The 19,509-nt window shown below is 46.6% G+C and overlaps 1 protein-coding gene across 1 annotated transcript; it reads left to right on the top strand.

Annotated features, from left to right (window-relative positions):
• The first annotated feature begins 41 nt into the window (after positions 1-41).
• Positions 42-16,685, top strand: EIF2B5 (eukaryotic translation initiation factor 2B subunit epsilon). Its single transcript, XM_026045329.1, has 16 exons — positions 42-116; positions 732-856; positions 1,451-1,636; positions 1,733-1,910; positions 2,742-2,822; positions 4,185-4,262; positions 4,340-4,652; positions 5,332-5,477; positions 5,778-5,916; positions 6,538-6,639; positions 7,573-7,680; positions 8,339-8,429; positions 9,144-9,267; positions 12,683-12,808; positions 14,111-14,221; positions 15,263-16,685. The coding sequence occupies exons 2-16, from the start codon at positions 744-746 to the stop codon at positions 15,326-15,328; spliced, it is 1,962 nt and encodes a 653-aa protein (XP_025901114.1). The 5' UTR covers positions 42-116; positions 732-743; the 3' UTR covers positions 15,329-16,685.
• The last annotated feature ends 2,824 nt before the right edge of the window (positions 16,686-19,509 follow it).

Raw genomic sequence — 19,509 nt, 5'->3', positions numbered from 1 at the left:
CGGGGGCGGCTCGCGGCGCCGACCCGCAGGAGGAGCCGCCGCCGCCGCTTCAGGCCGTGCTGGTCGCCGACAGCTTCAACCGCCGCTTCTTCCCCATCTCCAAGGACCGGCCGCGGGTGAGAGGGCGGCGGGCCCGGGCAGGGCAACGGGCGAAGTGGCGGCAGGGGAGTGAAAGAGCAGCCGGCAAGGCGCGTGCGAGGAGCACCGGGGCTCCCGGGGAAGGAAAGACCTTCCGCGGAGCTGAGGCTGGGCAGTTCCCTGAGCTCGCTGTCATTAACTGCTGGCAGGGCGCCTAATTACACACGCGGGCGCAGGCCTGGCACCAGGTGCTGCCAAAAACGGGCCGAAGAGGGGGGTGAGATTTTCAGGTTTCAGTCAGTAAGTCAGGTTTACAGTGTGATGTGAATCTCACGTCAAGAGGATGCTTGCTTCATGTTAGAAAGAGGCTTTTCTTTTTTTTATTTTGGAGACTGTTTAGTTCTTGTGGCTTTGTCATTCGAGTCTGACAGGTTTTTCTTGTAGCAGTTAAAGCCAGAGTCAGGGAATTGGCACTCTGGAATCGTTTGATTTTTGTCCATCTGGTTTGTTTCGGGATCTGTCGCTTATTTGAGCCTTATTCAAGAATTTTAGGTGTGATAATCTCATAATCTCACTATTCTGTTCTAACATCACTGATATTTCAACCTCAGTGTGTCTGTTAGGCTATCTCTAAATCTGTTTTTTTATTTAAGGCTCTTCTACCTATGGCAAATGTGGCCATSATTGACTATACCCTCGAGTTCCTAACGGCAACTGGAGTAGAAGAAACTTTCGTTTTCTGCTGTTGGAAGTCAGCTGAGATAAAAGAGCATTTACAGTAAGGAACTTTACTCGTTTCTTTCTAGCTTTATCATGGAACCCTGTGGGAAGCAGTGGGTCTGTGCTGTTTTTTAAGAGGGTTTTTTTGGGGATTGCATTTCTTACTGCCCTCCATGTGTTTGCCTAAAAGCAGTGCTTCCCTGGCCAGCTTTGTGATCGCAGTAGCAGCCTTTAGCAGCCTTCTGCTGTGGCTCTGTGATGAGTGCCATATATTGAAACCCTTCTCRTGGAAGGAGTGCTTTGTGTCCGCATGCTGCGCATCCACGTGCTGAAGACAAGCATGCAATCCTTTCTCTTCCCTGCTTGACAGAAAGCTGCTTTTGGAGAAAGGAATTCTGAGCTGGGTGTAATCTTTTTTCTCCTCTGTCAAAATTCTGCTCAGAGTAAGGTCTAGTTTTCTAAGCTTACCTAAGCCATGGTCTCAGAGTGTTGTCTTCAGCTCTGTGCGTGTGATCAGATCTCTGCCCACTGGTGATGTGYTCGTTGTAATAGGGCTCTTCCTGCACTTATAGACATGGCACGCGCTGGGGCACTGTGTATCCTCAGTAGGGGTTTCTTCCCATGCCTTCCTGGTGTGTTTTTCACCTTGCAGAAAGTCCAAGTGGTGCCGCCCCACGTCTCCCAACACAGTGCGCTTTGTGACTTCCGATCTGTACCGCTCGCTTGGTGACGTGCTGCGCGACGTCGACGCCAAGTCCCTCGTGCGTTCTGACTTCATCCTTGTCACGGGGGACGTGGTGTCCAACTTCAACGTGTCCAGAGCCCTGGAAGAGCACAAGTAGGTGTTGAAGGAAACCCGTGTCTGGCTGGTGTGCTGACTCTGGAGAGTGTAACTGCCTGGAGAGTGACTTAAAATTCTGCCCTTCCTGTTCAGGTTACGTCGCAAGATGGAGAAGAATGTTTCTGTGATGACGATGATTTTCAAAGAGTCCTCGCCTGGTCACCACGCCAGGTGCCATGAGGATGACATCATTGTTGCTATGGACAGTGCCACAAACCGTGTCCTTCACTATCAGCGAACCCAGGGGCTGAAGCGCTTCCGCTTCCCTATGGTGCGTCCGGCAGGTGCAGAAGGGGAGTCCCCGGGGAGTCCTCTGCAGTGAGCTGGGGAGCGGTGCTTACCCCTCTTCTGGAGGAGCAGGGGATGGGAAGTGATACGTGCTAAACTGTTTCACACATTTGATCTTGTCTGAGAGAGTTTAAGGCTTGAGGACACTGTCACGGAACACCCTTATTGGGAACTTGTTTGGGAATTTGAAGATGGGGTCGACATGCTTTTCTAAAAATATATTTTTTCTGTATTGATTCAATTCTTCCTTGCATGTAAAACAAGGGAGGTAGATTAGGAGTGGAATAACAGTGGGCATAAGGGGCATAAGACACATGGTGTTTTTTGTCTTACTCGGCTCAGAACTGAGGTTATGCGTATACTAGGTCAGTAATCCTTAAGACTGATTTTGTTATTCAGTAAAAAGCTATTTTTTGCTTCAGACAATATGTTAAAAAGCCACCCAAATCTGCTGTGTGAAAGCTATGAAAGTTATTTTCATTTATTAATGATGCTTGGATATTTGTTGTTTGTAGCAACTAAGGTATGGAGCTTTGTGGAAGACAAGTGTTTGATTTGTGAGATTTTTCTTGCATAGCTGAACTATTTAAAGAGGAGAGGGGGGCCTCTGCTGACTGACACAGCTCTGTGTGTGGCCAGGCTGTTGCTACTGAGGCTGCGTCTCAATGTAGGTCATAGACTTCTGTCTGCAGAACTAGAGCTAGTTTAATAATTCAGTCAGTTTCAATCCATGTGATGCCACAGGCTCATGAAGTGCTTTGGGATTCAGTACTGTGTGAGGTGCTGAGCTTGTCTGAATTTTCTCCTTTTTCAGAGTCTATTCCAGAACTCAATTGAAAATGTTGAGGTGCGCCATGATTTGCTGGATTGTCATATCAGCATCTGCTCTCCACAGGTGAGCCCTGCCTTCCCAAGGGCCTGGGGTGCCATCCCTTTGCTCTCCCAGTGCCGCTGGTGTGCGGGAGGAACGTGCACCCTGAGTGTACCGAGTCTGGAAAGCAGAGCTGCTGGTTGTGCTCCGTGACTGAGCTGAGGGAACACGTGACACTGCTGCGTGGACASTGGGAGCTCAGTCAGTGTCTGGAATCCCCCCATGCACAGAATTATGGAGTTGAGYCCAACCCCCTGCTGGAGCGGGGTCAGCTAGAACAAGTTGCATAAGACCATGTCAAGTCAGGTTTTGGGCATCTCCAAGGATGGAGACTCCGCAGCCTCTTTGGGCAAGCTGTGCCAGTCAGTGTTCAACCACCCTTAAAGTGAAGAGGTGTTTTGTTATGCTCAGACAGAATTTCCTGTTTCAGCTTGTGCCCATTGCCTTGTATCATGTCACTGGGGCACCACTGAGGAGAGTTTGACTCCATTTCTTTATGCTTCCTTTAGGAGGCACGTTGAAAAGATTCCCCAGAGTCTTCTCTGCTCCACACTAGACAGTCCCAGTTCTGTGTCTTCATGTATGGACAGATACTGCAGTCTCTTAAGCATTCTTATGTCCCTTTGCTGGATTCACACTGATGTCCCTCATCCTGGGAGCTGAGACCCAGCACTCCACATAGGTGTGTGACCCACGTTGAGTAATGGGGAAGGATCCCCTCTCTCAGCCTGCGAGTTGCACTGCCTAACGCAGCTCATTCTTTGCCATGAGGACGTGTGCTGGCTCATTTTCAACTTGGTGATCTCCAAGGCCTCCAGGTCTTTCTCTAAAAAACTTGTCACTCAACCTGCCCCCTAGTGACAAGCAGTTCTGGTCAGTGTAAACATTCATTCATCAGTGGAATGAATGACCGGTTTGGAACAGGGTGAAACCATACTGGAAAGTGACCTCACTTTGAGTATGGTAAAGTCTGTGGATCAGAGGTAATCGCTGTTCTATGGATAGTGTCAGTACTTGCAAGCCAGTACCATGCTAGGTATCAATATCCAAGGCTATTCCAGCATGGGCTTGCACTCAAAAAAAAGAGATGGTCTATAGACTTCTCCTGACTATAAAGCTAGATTGGGCTGACTGCTTAGAAATGTTAAAACAATGTTTTGTCCCTTCTGAAAACCAGAATCTGTTCGTAGCCTACTGTAGGAGGAAGAGATGGGAGAGTCAGCACTGCTAGCAGAAGGAATCAAAGCTTTATGCAAGGCAAGAGCGTCACTTTCCTATATAATATAACTTGGCTCTCTGAGGATGATGAACAACCGTTAATTTTCTGGCTTTCTTGGCAACATTTTATGCTGATGATATTATTTCCTTGAATTTTATTCTTGGCAGGTGGCTGAGTTGTTTACGGACAATTTTGATTACCAGACACGGGATGACTTTGTGCGTGGCTTGCTGGTCAATGAGGAGGTAAGGACAGGGACGGTGCACAGATCATTTTAACTTGTACTGAGGAATCCTCTAACATATGTGTGTCCATTTACCAGGTCCTGGGGAACCAGATCCATATGCATGTAACAACAGAACAGTATGGAGCCCATATATGCAACCTGCTTATGTACAAAGCTGTGTGCTCTGATATCATCAGGCGCTGGGTTTATCCGTTGACTCCAGAAATGAACTTCACTGATAACAAGAATCAGAATTACACCCATTCTAAACACAACATCTACCGGGGGGTGGATGTCAGCCTCGGCCACGGCAGTGTCCTGGAAGAGAATGTCCTCATCGGGCAGGGGACGGTCATTGGCAGCAACTGCTTGATAACCAACAGTGTCATCGGGCAGAACTGTAGGATAGGTGAGTCCTGGAAGAGGGAATGTGCTGAGACAAGGCATGAGTTGTTAGGCCTTTGTTTTCAAAATCATTTGGCTTTGAGGGAAGATGCTCTTGGGTTTTACATGATAACATATAATGGGAAGAAAGGAGAAAGGCTTTGTTCTCTAGAGAAAGAAATAAAGTTCCAGGGTACTGTAATGATGCTGAAAGTCAGAAGGCACTTCATGCAATGATAGGAGACATTTCAGTGTTGAAGAATACGTGTCTCTTAGTTATATAGAAATAACACCCACTAACGTCCTGCAAGTGAGGCTTATACCCTCTCTTATCCTTGGTTTGGTGCGTGTGTGGTGTGTTATATGTGGGTTTTGTTTTGTTTGTGTGTGTGTGTGTGTGTGAGAGAGAGAGAGAGAGAGAGATTTGACCATATCTGTGCAAAATCAGGATGTCAGTTGTTACTGTCAACTTGCTGAATTTCTGTAAAGAACAAACTCCTCTTCTAGGCTGGATAGACTGGAGTAAGAAATAGTTGTAGGCTGATAAGCCTAATACATATTTTTTGATGTGTAACATCCGTCCTCTATCAAGGACATTGTTCAGTCCTGAATTGAATGAATAAGATGCTTTCTAGTGACTCAGTGTTGCGGGAGAGCAGCAATCTGCCTTGCTCAACTTGTTTGTCCCTGGTGGTGTGTAACAGGTGACGGAGTCCGTTTGGATGGTGCCTTTCTCTGGGACAGTGTTCACATAGCAGATAATGTGGAGATCTGCCATTCTGTTATCTGTGATGAAGCTGAGGTGAAGGAGAAAGTAAAGCTAAAGCCTCGCTGTGTCCTCTCTTCTCAGGTGAGCTGCGTTTGTCTGTTTGCTTTCCCTCGAAAAGTGGCGAGACTTAAACTTGGGAATGTACAAGAACAAAGGGCTCTTCCAGACCTTTCCTTCAGAGTGGGAGCTATGCTATTGCCCCCATCCTTTTCCTTCTTCAGGCARTTGGGCCAGGGTCTGTCAGTGTTGGTGTTTTCAGTTATGCATATTGGATTCTTTCCCAGTATTGCTTGTCCAAAGCAACTGTTGCCCCTGATGGAAGAGGCATTCAGGATATTTTTCATGTGTTTCTTTATTAAGGTATGTTGTACATATTTACAGGTAGTAGTAGGTCCTGATATCACCCTCTCTGAGGGCACAGTAATCTCTCTGCACCCACCGGATGAGGAGGAAGAGGATGAAGACCAGTTCAGTGACGATTCTGGTGTGAACAAGATTGAGAGCAAAGTGAAACTGAAAGGTACGAGAGTCTCTGSCTTCATGGGCTCAGGCTGCACAGAATGTTTTACCCTCTGGGATCTTCTGGAGTTTCCATTCCCTGTTCTAGACTCTGTAATGCCAAGCTGAAGGTTAGTGCTGCATTCAGCTTGGAACATGTGTGTTTTCAGTAGGGCAAGCAAGGCTATATCTGACTTGGGTTGGACAATGAGGTACCCTAGCATTAAAATTTGCAGAGACTGAGCTGTTTTCCATTTTTCTTAGAGGAGGAGCCTTGTAGGAGATGATAACCTGAAGCTAGAAGAGATGTCTGGCTCAAGGCAGGATGCGGGATTCATGTCCTGGCACCTGGCCTGTGTCCAAGGACTTTGTTCCTGTTGAATATTATTACCTTCAGTCCAGGTTTGTTGAGGGATCTGCACATGGTCAGGTGGGTGYTGCGCTCTAGAGGGGAACAAGTCAGTCCCTTGTTGAGGCAAGTGGGAAGATAAAAGTTGAAATCCATGTGTATATTCTGTAGGAAGCCCCTCTTGATGAAGAGCATTCAGGGACAGTAGTGTGTGGGTTAGAGCAGTCCATTTCAGGTTTGCCTATGTGCAGATCCAGCATATCCATTTCCTTCTAATCACTGCATCTTTTTCAGGTTACAATAAAAAGGATGTGGGCTCAGAGGGCAGAGGCTATCTCTGGAAAGCAGATGACAAGAATGAAGAGGATGAAGAAGAGCAGAGACAGAGCCTGTGGGGTGAGAACAAATTCAGTGTAATTACCCGGGGATGGACAGGCATAAACCTTCTGTGTCAGTGGGACTTGCTAAGTGGGACACTATCTAGAATAAGAAAGCACTATGTGGTTCATGAGGTGAAGAAAAGCTTCAAACAAGAGCAGGATAAACTGTAGTTACTGTAGATAGAAGTCTCTGTTATAGAAAAGTCTGGAGAAGGCAWTGAAGTAGAAATAAAGGAGCAAGTTGCTCCTGTTCTGGGAGGTTTGGACATAAAGCCTAAATTTAGGAAGGGCCAAGAGGTGGTAAGCTGCAGAACAACTCTAGCTTTGTGCGTACTGAAAACCTGATGGGTGCCAAAGTGAGAGAGTCTCTAGAGACTGAACTAGAAATACTGCCTGGGCTCTGTGAAGCAGGTTGGCTTCCAGGTAACATATGTGGAGTGAGGTCAGAAGATACAGGTTACTTCTGGAAAGCAGCTGGTGGACCAGATTCTCTCTGTTCATGCTTTATGAAAGATGGTTGTTTTATCTTTTACTTGCAGTAACACATGTAGCCGTCTGTGCTATGAAATGCGTGTCCGAGGCTGCGAGGCCCTCCCTTGCAGTGGGTGGGTTTTGGCTGTTCTGCCTACTGCAGGTTTTTTTCTGCTAGTGACTGATTATGCTAACGTTGCTCCATCGTGAGTCAGCAGTCAGGGCAAGATGCATTTTCTTCCGTCTCTGCCCTTGGCTCTTTGTCTGCAGACTCTTTTAAAAAAAATCCCATTATTCCAGTGCCAACTCTAGTGTTGCCTCTGCAGCAATTTTATCCATCTGAACGTGTAGGTAGAAGCTCGTTGCAAGGACAGATAGTTGCTGACTTGGCTGGGTAGCCCCTGAGACACCTGGTGCCCCACTCACACAACAGCTGCAGCTTCTGGATGTTGAGTGTTTAATCTCTGTCCTTTATCAGGCCCTACGCTGCATTCAGAGGAAGAGAGTGAGTCAGGCAGTGACCTGAGCTTGGACTCTGAGGAGCCAGACAGTCGGGCTGCATCCCCACAGTTGGATGACATCAAAGGTGAGAGAGATTCCTTGTTTTACTATATGTTAACCCAAGGCAGCCAAGGGTGAGAAGCTGGAGAAAGATGTTCTTTCTTACTCATGATCATGGGGTCTTTATCCAAGCAGATTCCCCTAGTTTTCTCTTTAAATAGCAGCATCACTGCTTAGACTCCCAGGAGGTTGCAGAAAGGTCCAGTAGAGCTTCCCTGTGTAGGCAGCTTTACTTCTGTAAGTGTATGAGAATACCAAATTTCCTTATAGGAGCTGCCTCTTCTTAGAAATACATTTTTGTTTTGTGTTTCACTCTGTTAAGATTGCATGGATTTGAAAGGGATTCAAGTTAAACTTTGAAAAAGGCAGTGGGGGAGAAAAACCTTTTCATGTTAAAGTTTTTCTCCAAATGAAATTAAACCAATAATTTGTAGATTTCAGTTCACACCTTTGCTTAAGGGAATTTTGGACTTTCCTATTCAGACAAGCCTCAAGTGTGAAATTATAATAGAAGCAGTGCAGAATAGATGGAGCAATGATCTCTAGTAACTAGCTTATGGAAAGCAGATAGAGACCTGTGTCAAATGCTTTCTTTAAAGGTGTAGTTTCTTCACTAATTAAAATGTTTAAAGAATTGGCACTTTTTTATCCCCTCACTGACTATTTGTCCTTTCTTTCTTTAGTTTTTCAGAATGAAGTTCTGGGTACATTACAGAGGGGCGAAGAAGAAAACATTTCCTGTGACAACCTGGTCCTGGAAATCAACTCTCTTAAGTGAGTGTTCACCTAGGGGTGCTCTCCCTGATTCTGCAGAGCTGGATTTGACAGCAGGTCTGGAAAGGAGAAACCACATAAATAGCCATGCCTGATTGTTGCACGTTAGTTTTGCCAGTAGTAGAGCTAGAGAAATGCAGATGAGAGATCACGACTTGGTGATTGCAGAAGCTACATGTAGAGCTTCCTCAGTCATTAAGCTTTTCCAACCCAGTTTCTGCAACAAGTGACTTGGTTGCTACTGAGTGACTCAACTGAACTGGTTTTTGGCACGAGATGCGTGTAAGGTCGTACAGGAGCCACTGCTCTGTACACTGTAACATTCAGCCAGCTGCCTGCAGCTGTGACTGCATTGAAGTGTGGTTTGTCCCCTCTGTTTATACATCAGCAATTCCAGAACACAACACTTTCCCCTGGTATTTCTCAAATACAAACCCAACACCCAGATTTTATGCCAACAATCTTTGTGCAGCTCTCTAGTGAATGTGAGGGTGCTCTCCCTTGCAGCAGCTTATTCCAGTGTGATAGCAGAATTTCAGGACTGGTCTTTCACAAGGCCTGTTTCAATGCAAGGTGTTTTAATTGCATGGATGTTAGGAGAAAAAAAGTCTGGAAAATGCAACTCAAATCTTCTATTATGTCACTGTAAAGMACAATAGTGTGCAGAGAGCAGGCAGCTAAAGTGTATTTTTTTTTCTGACTTTTTCTTTGCAGGTATGCCTATAATATTGGGCTGAAGGAGATGATGCAAGTGCTTAGTAAAGTGATCTTGGAGTTCCCATTGCAGCAACTGGATGCAAACTTGGACTCCCAAAACTATTTCTCAGCATTACTTCCTGTGAGTGCTCCTCTATTTAACTCTTCTTGAGTCTTTTGTCCTGGTGTGTAGGAGTTGGATTAGATCCCCCAGACACTTCCCGAGTRAGGAATCTTTTTGCTTAGTTCTGAAGTCACTTGAGGCTCATGAGTTTGTGAACCTGTTTGTCTTCTGTGGAGCTAGAAGCGAACTGAAACTACTGCATCTGCTTGACAGAACGTAGCTAAGGTGTGGGAAGTATTATTTCAGTAGCTTATGGTGATTTCTGTCTCCAATGTGTGATAGTAGAAGTGTGTAACTTTCAGGAGAGAGGCTTGGAGGTTTCTTTACAGGCTTGCATTCCAGGAACCCAATTCCAAACTATCATGAGTCCGATCTCTGGCGCAGTGGGGAGCTCTCCTCTCSCAGTGGGATCCTTTCCAAGGTCTTACTTGTCTGCACACTATAAGAGGTGCCAGTTCTTTTCCAGCCAAGTGCAGAGGCAAGATCTTGCTGTCCTTGAGCGAAGATTCAGGATTCTGTTGTTTTTCGGGAAAAGCTGGGGTGTTATTGGTYGAGAGCGATTTCTGCTTTCTGATAGAATAGGGTGTACTTAGGCAGTTTTATCTTAAGGGCTTTGTGGATCCAAGTTGAAGGCAATGCAGTGACTCTGCTTGCGTGTTTTGAGTTTGCAAACTCCATGGCTTACAAAGGTGCTTTATCAGAATGAATGGATCTTGTACCCGTTTGGAAAGGACTAATTTAAATTTCTCAGTAGACAGCTAAAAAATAGGACCACTAGACATCTACATCATCCATTATGTGAAGAAGTATGTGCTTTCAATTGATGAGAAATGGTGGAAAATTGACTCTTCTTTTTGTAATTGTATGTATGGTGCTTGCTTCAGATCCTGGATGCGTGAAGATGCCTTTGGTAGGAAGCTACAGCAGTGAAGTGCTCTGCTCACCAGCTGCCCTAATGGGATTTTGCTCTTCATTACATTTCTAATCTGCCTGAATTTGTTCTGTTTTCAGTTTCTTGTCCTGACTAAGATATACTGCTCTGGAAAATGAGTAGAAGGTTGAAGAGAAACTTAGAGCAGATAGTACACTCTTTAAGTTGAGATGCCATCCTTAGAGTTGTCCGAGGAATCGAGTGTTAAAGCAATTGGCCACCATGGTAGCCAGCTTGTCCAAACGCTTCTCTGTGAAGCACAACCAGCAAGTTTCTTAGAATACCTTGCTCTGGGAGAATTTCCTGCTTCAGTGTCTTTGCTGAACCCAGCATGTTGTGCTGGGCTCCCTGCGCTGAGATGAGCTGGAAGGCAGTATCCTGGTGAAGAGTGTCAGCGTTCAGCTGCAAACATGTTGGTGTCAATGCTAAAATCCCAGTGTGTTGGACTTGACACATGTCTCTAATATAGACAATGAATCAGCTTTCTAAGACTTATTAAACAGCCATTAGCAGTCTTCCTGTGAGCAGCTGGTGTGTGTTTGCCAACTGTGCTCTGAAGAGACCAGTTCTTTGGGCAGAGCGTGTGTGTTTGTGCAGCATCTGAACTGGTGGGTTCTCTGCAGCAAACAAATTGTGGTTGCCTAGCAGGTCACAAATACATTCCTTTAAGGTGTGAGTACTTACACTCTGAGAAGCCCAAGCAGTAGCTTTGTATGGGTTAGTACAGATCAAAAATGTGTACGGTATGTAGCTAGCATGGCCCTCAATTGATAGTTGCATTAGATTYGAGCACTGCTTGTACCAGTTCTCCTGTGGCAAAGAGTTTGTCCGAGGTAGAAATGCTTAGTTTGAGAGAGAGGTGAACACCAGAACCTGCTGAACTTTGCACAACTGCTTCATGTTTCTTTTTCTTTGTAGCTCAACTCCGGCTAAWGGGTGCTAAAGAAGATGGAGTGTTYGTGTAGAGCAGTGGTAGAGCCGTGTCAGACAGCTCAGGAGGGGAAATTGTGGAAATGCCATGGTTATGATGTATGGTTTGACTTGAAACCACAGTATGTGCTCTGGAGTGCTGGCCCCTGAGTATGAAGCTCCTAAGTTTTGCAGCAGTTTTTGGAAACAAAAATCCAGTAAAGGATATGCGTGTAGGTATTTTTTATATGAAACATGAAGGCCTGAGAAACGGCGCTATCCAATTTAATGTCTGCGAGTCATCTTGTTTGGCTCTTGAATAAGTAAAGCAGAGATGGTGCAGAACACCTCATCTTGTTAGCTCTGCTGTTCGTCTGTGGGGCTGTCCCCACAGTCCCTTGTCTGTTGGGGGCTGCTGCCTTCCAACCACTGTCCAAAACAGRGCAGCACTTAACTACCAAGAGTGTTAACTAGGGCTAATGCAGAGTATAAGTGACCCGGGGCTTCTTCCTCACACCCAAGCCCCTCAGAACTTCCCATTTCCCTTAAAAATAGACCAGATGAGTGTGCTCTGTAGGGAGACACTGAGCTGAAGGTGCAGCAAGACAGTGTGCTGATGTGAGCCGTGGATGTAGTCACTAGGTGCCTGCTGTTGAATGAATCTAGTTTAAAAGAACTGGAACTTTACCTTCCTTTCCTACAATGTATTATTGGGATAGTCTGATCGTAGCATGGTCAGACAGGAATTATTGTGCCCTGTTCTCCCAATTCTGATGCCTTTAGAACTTCTGTGGACAGGGCTATAACTATTTTAATTACCTCCTGTCTCAGGAGCTGGTCARTGTGTGCAGCTCTGCGGAGCTTTTGTTGCTGCCTGCTTTTCAGATGTCTGAGAGACTCAGCCAGAAATACTGTTTAAAAAGGCAACACCAAAATCATTAAACTGAAGGCTTCATCAAAAATAAGCCTGGGAGAAAAGAATTGAGCTAATGGTTAACAGCTTCCTGCCCTTCGTCTTTCCTGCCTAGTTCCCGCAGCAGATGCTGCGATGCACAGAAGCCTGTAGACACACAGCAAGCGTAAGGCTCAGCTGTGGGTGTTTTTCCCATTATGTTCCTCATTTTGGGATAGTTATCTTGTTCGGTCCACTTTTACTTGGCTAGTAATTAGTTATGCTGGCACTCTCTTTTTCTCTTTGTTCTAATTCTTTCTACTGCTTTGAAGGAAAGCTCCAGTGAAATATCAGCTGCTCTAGATGAACATTGGAGTTGCTTGTATGTACCTCTCCTTATCAGTCTGCTGTGATTTTTTTTCTGAGTACCAAATTCCATTAGAGGTTTATTGTGGCACTTTACAGCTTTGAGAGCATCTGTTACACCAGCTGTCTAGCAATGCCAGGTCAGATCTGCACACGGGAGCCTGAATACTGTGTTTGATAGACAGAAGGGGTCACATATGCCAAGTGGTCAGATGGAGCTTTTCATAAAATGCCTCCCAGGCTCAGTTTTAATGCAGCCAAGCTGAGACTCAGGACTGAGTGAACACATTCACATCATGGCTCAGGAAATGGTCTTCTGTGTTTTCCTCCTGCAGCTGTTGAAGAACTGGACCCCGTTGTTCAAGAACTACATAAAACGGGCGTCGGATCACTTGAATGCCTTATGTGCCATTGAGGAATTCTTCCTGGAACACGACAGCCTCTGCGCATCGATAGCTAAAGTGAGTTTCTGCTCCCAGCTCTGAGGATCTGTTTTGGCTAGATTTGTGATGGAATACATCCCSTTTGCTTCATCAGCTTGTCTGCTTTAGAGGAGAGGAATTTGGGGCCTCGGAGGAGATGAATATGGAAAATTCATCTATAAAAATTGCTTTTAGGAAAGTGTTCTGTGGCTGCCTGTGCCTCTGAGTGAGCACAGCTGAGGCTGAGTATTAATTACCAGTATGCAGCCTGAAGGGAGCTTTTATTTTGCAACTTTTAGCCTAGATGCCCCTGTTGTGTGTGCTAGAAGAGATGTGAGGCCAGGAAGTTGCTTTAGGAAGAGCTCTACTTCCTTGCCCTCCCTACAGTGCGAGRGATTTAACTGGCAAATAATTTACCCTTCTTTAAAGTGCAAAGTTGGGAATAAGGGCAAGATTTCCTAGTTAGGCTGAGCAAGTTGTGAAGCTGAGAATAAAGGGAAGGTGAAGCGTGGCTTAATACCCATCTCCTCAGCATTTTCAGTGTGTCCTGTACTGTGCACCTCTCCAAATATTCTTGGATTCTTCCTGCCCCATCACACAAGGGTTATTTGACTCAGATCCTAAGTCTTTCCTTCCGCAATGTCTCAGGAAGCCCCTATTTCTTTTGGAAGAGCTTTCCTAGAATCCTCTTTAACCCTCAGCTCCTCAAGAACGAGGAATCATAACTTGTGCTACCAGTGCTTCTGGCCAATGGCAAAGCACTTAGCGTGGACTGGAGCCAAGCCCTCAGCTTGGTGAGCCAAAATGTCCTTGAATTACAGCAATTGTCTGGCATGCGTCCATTGTTCCAGGGGCCTGGGTTTCCCTGGAGGCTGGGAATTGAAGTGACACTTTATACATGGAGTTGGCAGCCCGCTTTGTCAGCGCTCTGCCGCGAGGACTGCGGCCGCAGCACAAAGGCACCCTGAGAAGGCGCCYGGGGCTGCTCCTCGCTGCCCTGGGCAGGGGGCTGAGGCCGGCAATGACCAGTCGCTTTGACACCTGCCATGCTTTTTCTTGCTGCCCATGGCTCTTAATCGTGCCCTGCATCCTCAGAGCAGAAGCTGATGAAGACGGAGCTTAGACACATTATATGTCATAGCATCTACCTGGCAGAAGTGTGTGACTGGTAGGGGAAGCATAATTATTGTTAACTATAAATGCAAAATGAAACAGTCTAAGCCCGTTCCTTTTAAAACYGAGCTGGGAGCTACAAACTATGTGCAAATCTTGTGCTCAGACATAAGCTAATCCTGAAAGAGGTGATAAGAGAGCCCTGTYGCTCTTCTGTAATTGTTGCAGGTGCTGATGACATTTTACCAGCTGGAAATCCTGGAAGAAGATGTAATTCTGAACTGGTTCTCTCTGCGGGACACATCTGATAAGGGAAGGCAGCTTCGTAAGAACCAGCGAGTAAGTCCCAAAGGTGTTAAAAGGATATGTGAGCTGTGAAAGAAGGTTCAAGTGGTGCTCAGTGCCACAGCCTCCTTCTGGGAAGCAGCTGCCATTACAGGCCAGTAATGCACCAGTGCATCAAACACTGCGCAGCACAACTTTGTGCTCCAGAACAGATGTCTCTGAGTTCTGCCATAATCAGCCTGCGTAGTTTGGATGAGGAATGGAGGTAGGAGGAGAGAGGGGTGGCTTTTAGTGGGCTCTCCTTAGCATGAGGCCAGCACTTTCTGCAGTAACAGCACAGCTTCTGTAAGCCAACACCCATTTGAAATGGGCTTTTGGCCAATGTCCTATGTGCTGGCCCCATGCAGTTCCTTTGAAGCTCTCATTCCTGGCTCACCAGTTTCTTTGAATATATTTCTTAGCATTTATGGTACTCAGTAGTTTCATTTGGCTTGTGTTGTAAGGAGCACATAAACTTCCCCTCTCCATCAGGCAGAACTTTGTGCTACAGTTTGGCTGAGCCCTGTTCCAGTTCTCCTCCCTGGCCTTGGAAGGGGAGGGTGGGGGAAAGGCCATCTCTGAAGAAACCCGACTTTGTTTAAAACCAGTGCAAAGTCAACTCTTAGTATAGGTCAGCAGTGCTTTCAACTGCTTATTTAAGCCAGGTTAAAAGGTAAAATGAGCTGCCTTTTTTATAGCAATAAGGGAGAAGACTTTTCCCAGCAGTAGCTTTCCTAATGTGCCTTAAGTAAGGTGCTGCTGTCCTCTCTCCTCCCATGAGCTCTAGAGAAGGTAACTGTCTCAAAGTTGTGTCTTCTCAAAGAGTGTTTTGGGGACAGTCTGACTGGAGAAATCTGCTTCAGGAATCCAATGAGCCTGGATTGCCCATGGCATCCTAGTTAGTTTTCATTTAAACATCTCTCCCCCTTAATCTGCATGTTTTCATGTCTGYTAGAAACACCTTTTCTTCTTGGTCGGTGGTCATAGTGTTCACATTGAGCATGCCGAGTAGATCTGTTTTAGTTGTTACGCAATTAAATTTTGTTCTCTGTGCAGCTCCAGAAGTTTATCCAGTGGCTGGAGGAAGCAGAAGAAGAGTCGTCTGATGGCGACCAAGACTGACRTGGTGGCTTGGCATGGAAAGAGGCACTCGCTGCCTTTCTGGGCCGAGTGGGCAGGGCAAGATCAATGGCAGTGCATGGTGTGTAGATGCGGGGCCTGACATCGCTGACTGACAATCCCATCCTTATTTATGTTGTGTGTTTCCAACTCTGCCCTCCCTCACTTGCCCAGAGGCATCTTATGTGGGATGGTTGCAGCACAGTGTGCAAACCAGAAGGGACAAGCAGAGGGTGACAATGTCTAGAATCACACTGTTAGGATCCCTTTGCTCCTAATGTAGAGGGAACAAATGAAAGCAAATGTACAACCCCCTTATAAATCCAACCATTGGGGTTTGTGGAAATACAGTCATAAAGCTATGTTCTCTGGAGTCACTGTGTCTGGAACTAAGGGAACTCCTGCTGAAGAGACACTGGCAAGGTTGGTAGGTAGGAGTGTATGGGCTGGGATCAAGAGTGCAGGACTGGGACCCAGGAGTTTCCAGTGCCATGGAAAATGCAGCTGTCTGAGGATGCCTAAGGCATTTTGCAGCCTGGAAGGCACCTCTGTGATCTTTCCGAAAGGGAGAATCTTTTGCCATCTGTTGTGCTAGGATTTAACACAAGATTGCACAGTAGAGTTGGTAAAATCATGTCTTTCCCCTTTCTGTAGAATAGGGGATAATATGTGCTCAGCTCCCCCACTGGCAGGGGTTGGCTAGTCAAGGATGTGCACTGATCAGTGAAATGCTGTGTGGATCACTACAACCTAGAGGTGATTTGTCTTCTGTGTGTCCTCAGCTAGCAGACATGGTGCTTAGAAAAGTGTCTGTTACTTTATTTTGTTTAGACCAAAAAAAAGGGGGAGGAGTGGAGGAAGCAGAGAAGCCTGACTCCTCCTGCTACCTCAACAACACCTGTGTTTTGCTGTGAGACCCCTGACCACACTGACTTCTTTAAGGAAAATGCAAGTTCCTAAGTTCTGCTCCAGTCTGAAAAGAAGCAAATGGCATATCCTTAGGTAGCACATCGTTGTGTTCCCACRTGAGCTGTGACACACGCTTGCTTACTCAAAATGCCTCTTCTTGTTTAATGGGGAACTTCCCCTCCCTCAGGTGGCAGGGAAGGTGCTGCAAGCCTGCTGAAAAGATCAGCAGCTGCAGAGTAACTGGGCATGCAGTGGGAAACAAGGGTGTCCCCGGTGCTTTCCTGCCAGCACCAATAAAGTGTGGTTGCAATAAGACCCTTAGGAACAGTCTTGGAAGTGTCTCTGTGCTGTCAACTTCCCTGTTCTCATGAAGAACAATGGGGAAAATACACAGTGAGGATCAATTTCTGTTGTTAGAGGGGTTGTATTTGAATGTGCTGACCTTGCCTCTGCCCCTTCAGAAGGAGCATGGAATAAATTCCCTTGCAGGAAATGCACTGGWGCTGCCCACTCAGGATATTTATTTGGCCATTCCATGGTGCCACAGTTGTCAGTGAGGGGACAATATTGGATGCTGGAGGCCAGGGATAACCGCCTCTTACGCTGATGTTCAGGCAGGGCAACATTGTGTACTCGCGGTGCCAGTTGCCAGGATTGTGCATAAATGCCCTTGTTTTCTGACATTGCAAACTCAGTCTTGTTAATGTTGGGGAAATAGTTGGTATCTGAATTTTCTGTATCTGACAATATTTAATTCAGGGAGAAAATAAAAACTATCCTGGTGTTAATGGCTTCTCTTCTTTGTTTGAGTTGGAATTGTTTGTCTCCAATTGCGGCACGCACCTGAGCAGGCCTTACAGGTATAGGTGAGCTTTATAGGTAAGCTAAATAACACATAGCTGCTTTTCCCTCAAGAGATTTCAAGCTCATAATAGGTTGGTAGGAAATCATCATCCCATTGAATTGGTATAAATGTTCAAAGATAGCTTGTCTACCAATAGAGAACATTTCTATTAAATTCCTGACCTTCAGAATCCCAGAGTGGGTGAGGTTTGTGTTTGTACAGGATTATGTTGCAAAAAATGAACCATAAATCCTGTGAAACTTGCTCTCCTTTGTCACAATGAGAATTGGAGAGAATGTTGGTTTAATTGTATTGCCCCATACTCTCCTGGTGTTGGAAAGGAAGAACTGGTAGGGAGGGGGTGGAAGTGCAGCTAGAAAGCTCTTTTTAAAATTTCTGAGTCTCGCAGCTGCCTTGTAAGTGCTTTTAAAATTTCCATGGATATCTTAGGTACTCTTTGCTTTTGTAATATAAACTGAGTGTAATAAAACTGTTTTAAGAAGGTTTAAAACATAGATTTAAGCTTTAGCTCCGTAGATGCAGTGGGGTTTTTTGTTGTTGTTTGTTGGTTTTGGTGCAAGGCTTTTGATTCTCTGTGACAAATAATAATTCCCGTTTGTTTTCAATGTTCTTGACCCTTCTACCTCAATGTGTCCAGCTTTCTTAGCTGGATGCTGTGGACAAGAAAGTGACCCCCCCGCTTCTTACCCAGTGGTTGAGATTGAAGGTGAAATGTTGCTGTGTGGCCAAATGCCATTATCCTCTATATCCCTATAGCAGGATGTGGCAGGTGGAGCTATTTTAGAGGGGCTAAGACTCCATTAGCAAAAGAAAATGTTCAAGGTAGAATACGCCCAAGGGGTTGCACAAGGTGCAGTTCTGGCATAGTGCAGCACCCCTATATTTAAAGGGATGGTAAGTGTATACCTTTTTAAAGAAGCTTWAGTGTAGGGTTAAGCTTGAGGTTGCTTTTGAACAAAAGTTTTAGTTGTCTGGAACAACAAAAATGCCTTGGGAGCAACCTTGACTGTCCTTGTTATCTGGCTTTTTGAGCAATGTAAGTAGATTCATTCTTTGCATGTATTTTCTTTGTCCTGTTTGCAGCTTTTCCTCATAAGGCCAAGAATTGTCACAGTAGTCATCTTGCCTGACACCCTATCTTAACAGCTATGAATCTATTTCGACTGGTGGTTCCTGTAGCAACCCCGTAACTTCAGCTGAAGAACAATGTGCCTTTGAACAACACCTTTTTTTTTTTTTTTTTTTCTTTTAAGGTGTCAGTGATGGAACTCAAGTACACCTTGAGTTCCCTATCAGCTGTGTCAGGCTGCTCTGAGCAAGTTTCCAGGCACTAAAGCGCCTGGAGCCCATTTGTAGCGTAGGGAGAAACAGCACTTATCAGTGCTGTGACTTTTAAAGGGAGATATAAGCCAACAGGCTGTTGAGAAACTGTTCCATGTGGACCTAGACTGCTCAGCCTGGGCCCTTACTGCTAAATTCTTTGGCTCTGTGTTCTTTACCTCCATTCATTAAGACTGAGTCATACTTCACAAGACTCCTGCAAGCAGTTAAATCAATCTATCAGCTGCGTGTATGCAATCACTCGGCCTATTTGAAAGCAAAGGAGCAGCTGTAATAATGGCCTCGTTACCCATGCAAGGGGGAGACTTTGTCTACTGCAGCTCTGCGGGTGTGTGGTACTGGCTGCTCCTCTCACATKGTAGCTTTGTGTGGTCCCTGCGGAGCTCAGCCCTCCTGAAAATGGCCCTTTTGGCAACAAAGGTGTTTGCTGTATCTGCGGGAGGCTCCCATGCGGCCCCACTCTGCTCAAGAGCTGTGAGACAGGACAAGGGGGCCGCTCTGGCCCTTATCTGAGGGGAAACGGGCCCTGTTTCACTTAGGCCTCGCTTTTGCTGCCCTGGGAGCTCTCTGCCCTTCCTCCTCCTGCTGGAGCCTCACGCCCCAATAGGGCTCCATGCGGTTGTTCCTCCTCCCGGGCCCCAGTGAGGCTGTTTCTGCCCTGCTGAAGGGTGCGAGCGTTTCCCAAGCTCTGCAGGCCCCAGGGATGGGAGGACAGGGCTGGCTGGGGGCCAGGAGGGCGTTAGGGTTTGGGGAGCAGCGTGTGCAAGGGCAGACCGGACGGTGGGAACGCTGGGGAGCGCAGGGGCTGTTGGAGACGAAGCCGCACAGAGGCTGCGGTTGGGACAGGGGGTGCTTGTGGAGGGACGGGATGGCGTTAGGAGAGTAACGGGCTGAGGAGCAGGGCCGGAGGAGCGGGCAGGGCTGAGAGCAGCGGGCCGGGACCCTCCCGTGCCCAGGAGCCCCGCGCCCGGRGACACGAGGCGGCTCCGGGGCCACAGCGGCCGAACGGGCCCCGGCGGGGCAGGCGGCCCGCTCCGGGACACGCCGGCGGCCGGGCCGGGCCCAGCCG

Source organism: Nothoprocta perdicaria, unplaced genomic scaffold (genome assembly GCF_003342845.1).
Source record: "Nothoprocta perdicaria isolate Ctin4 unplaced genomic scaffold, notPer1 scaffold_4, whole genome shotgun sequence".
Classification (NCBI taxonomy): domain Eukaryota; kingdom Metazoa; phylum Chordata; class Aves; order Tinamiformes; family Tinamidae; genus Nothoprocta; species Nothoprocta perdicaria.
Note: the sequence above shows the minus strand (reverse complement) of the source record. Positions and strands in the feature narration are given on the sequence as shown.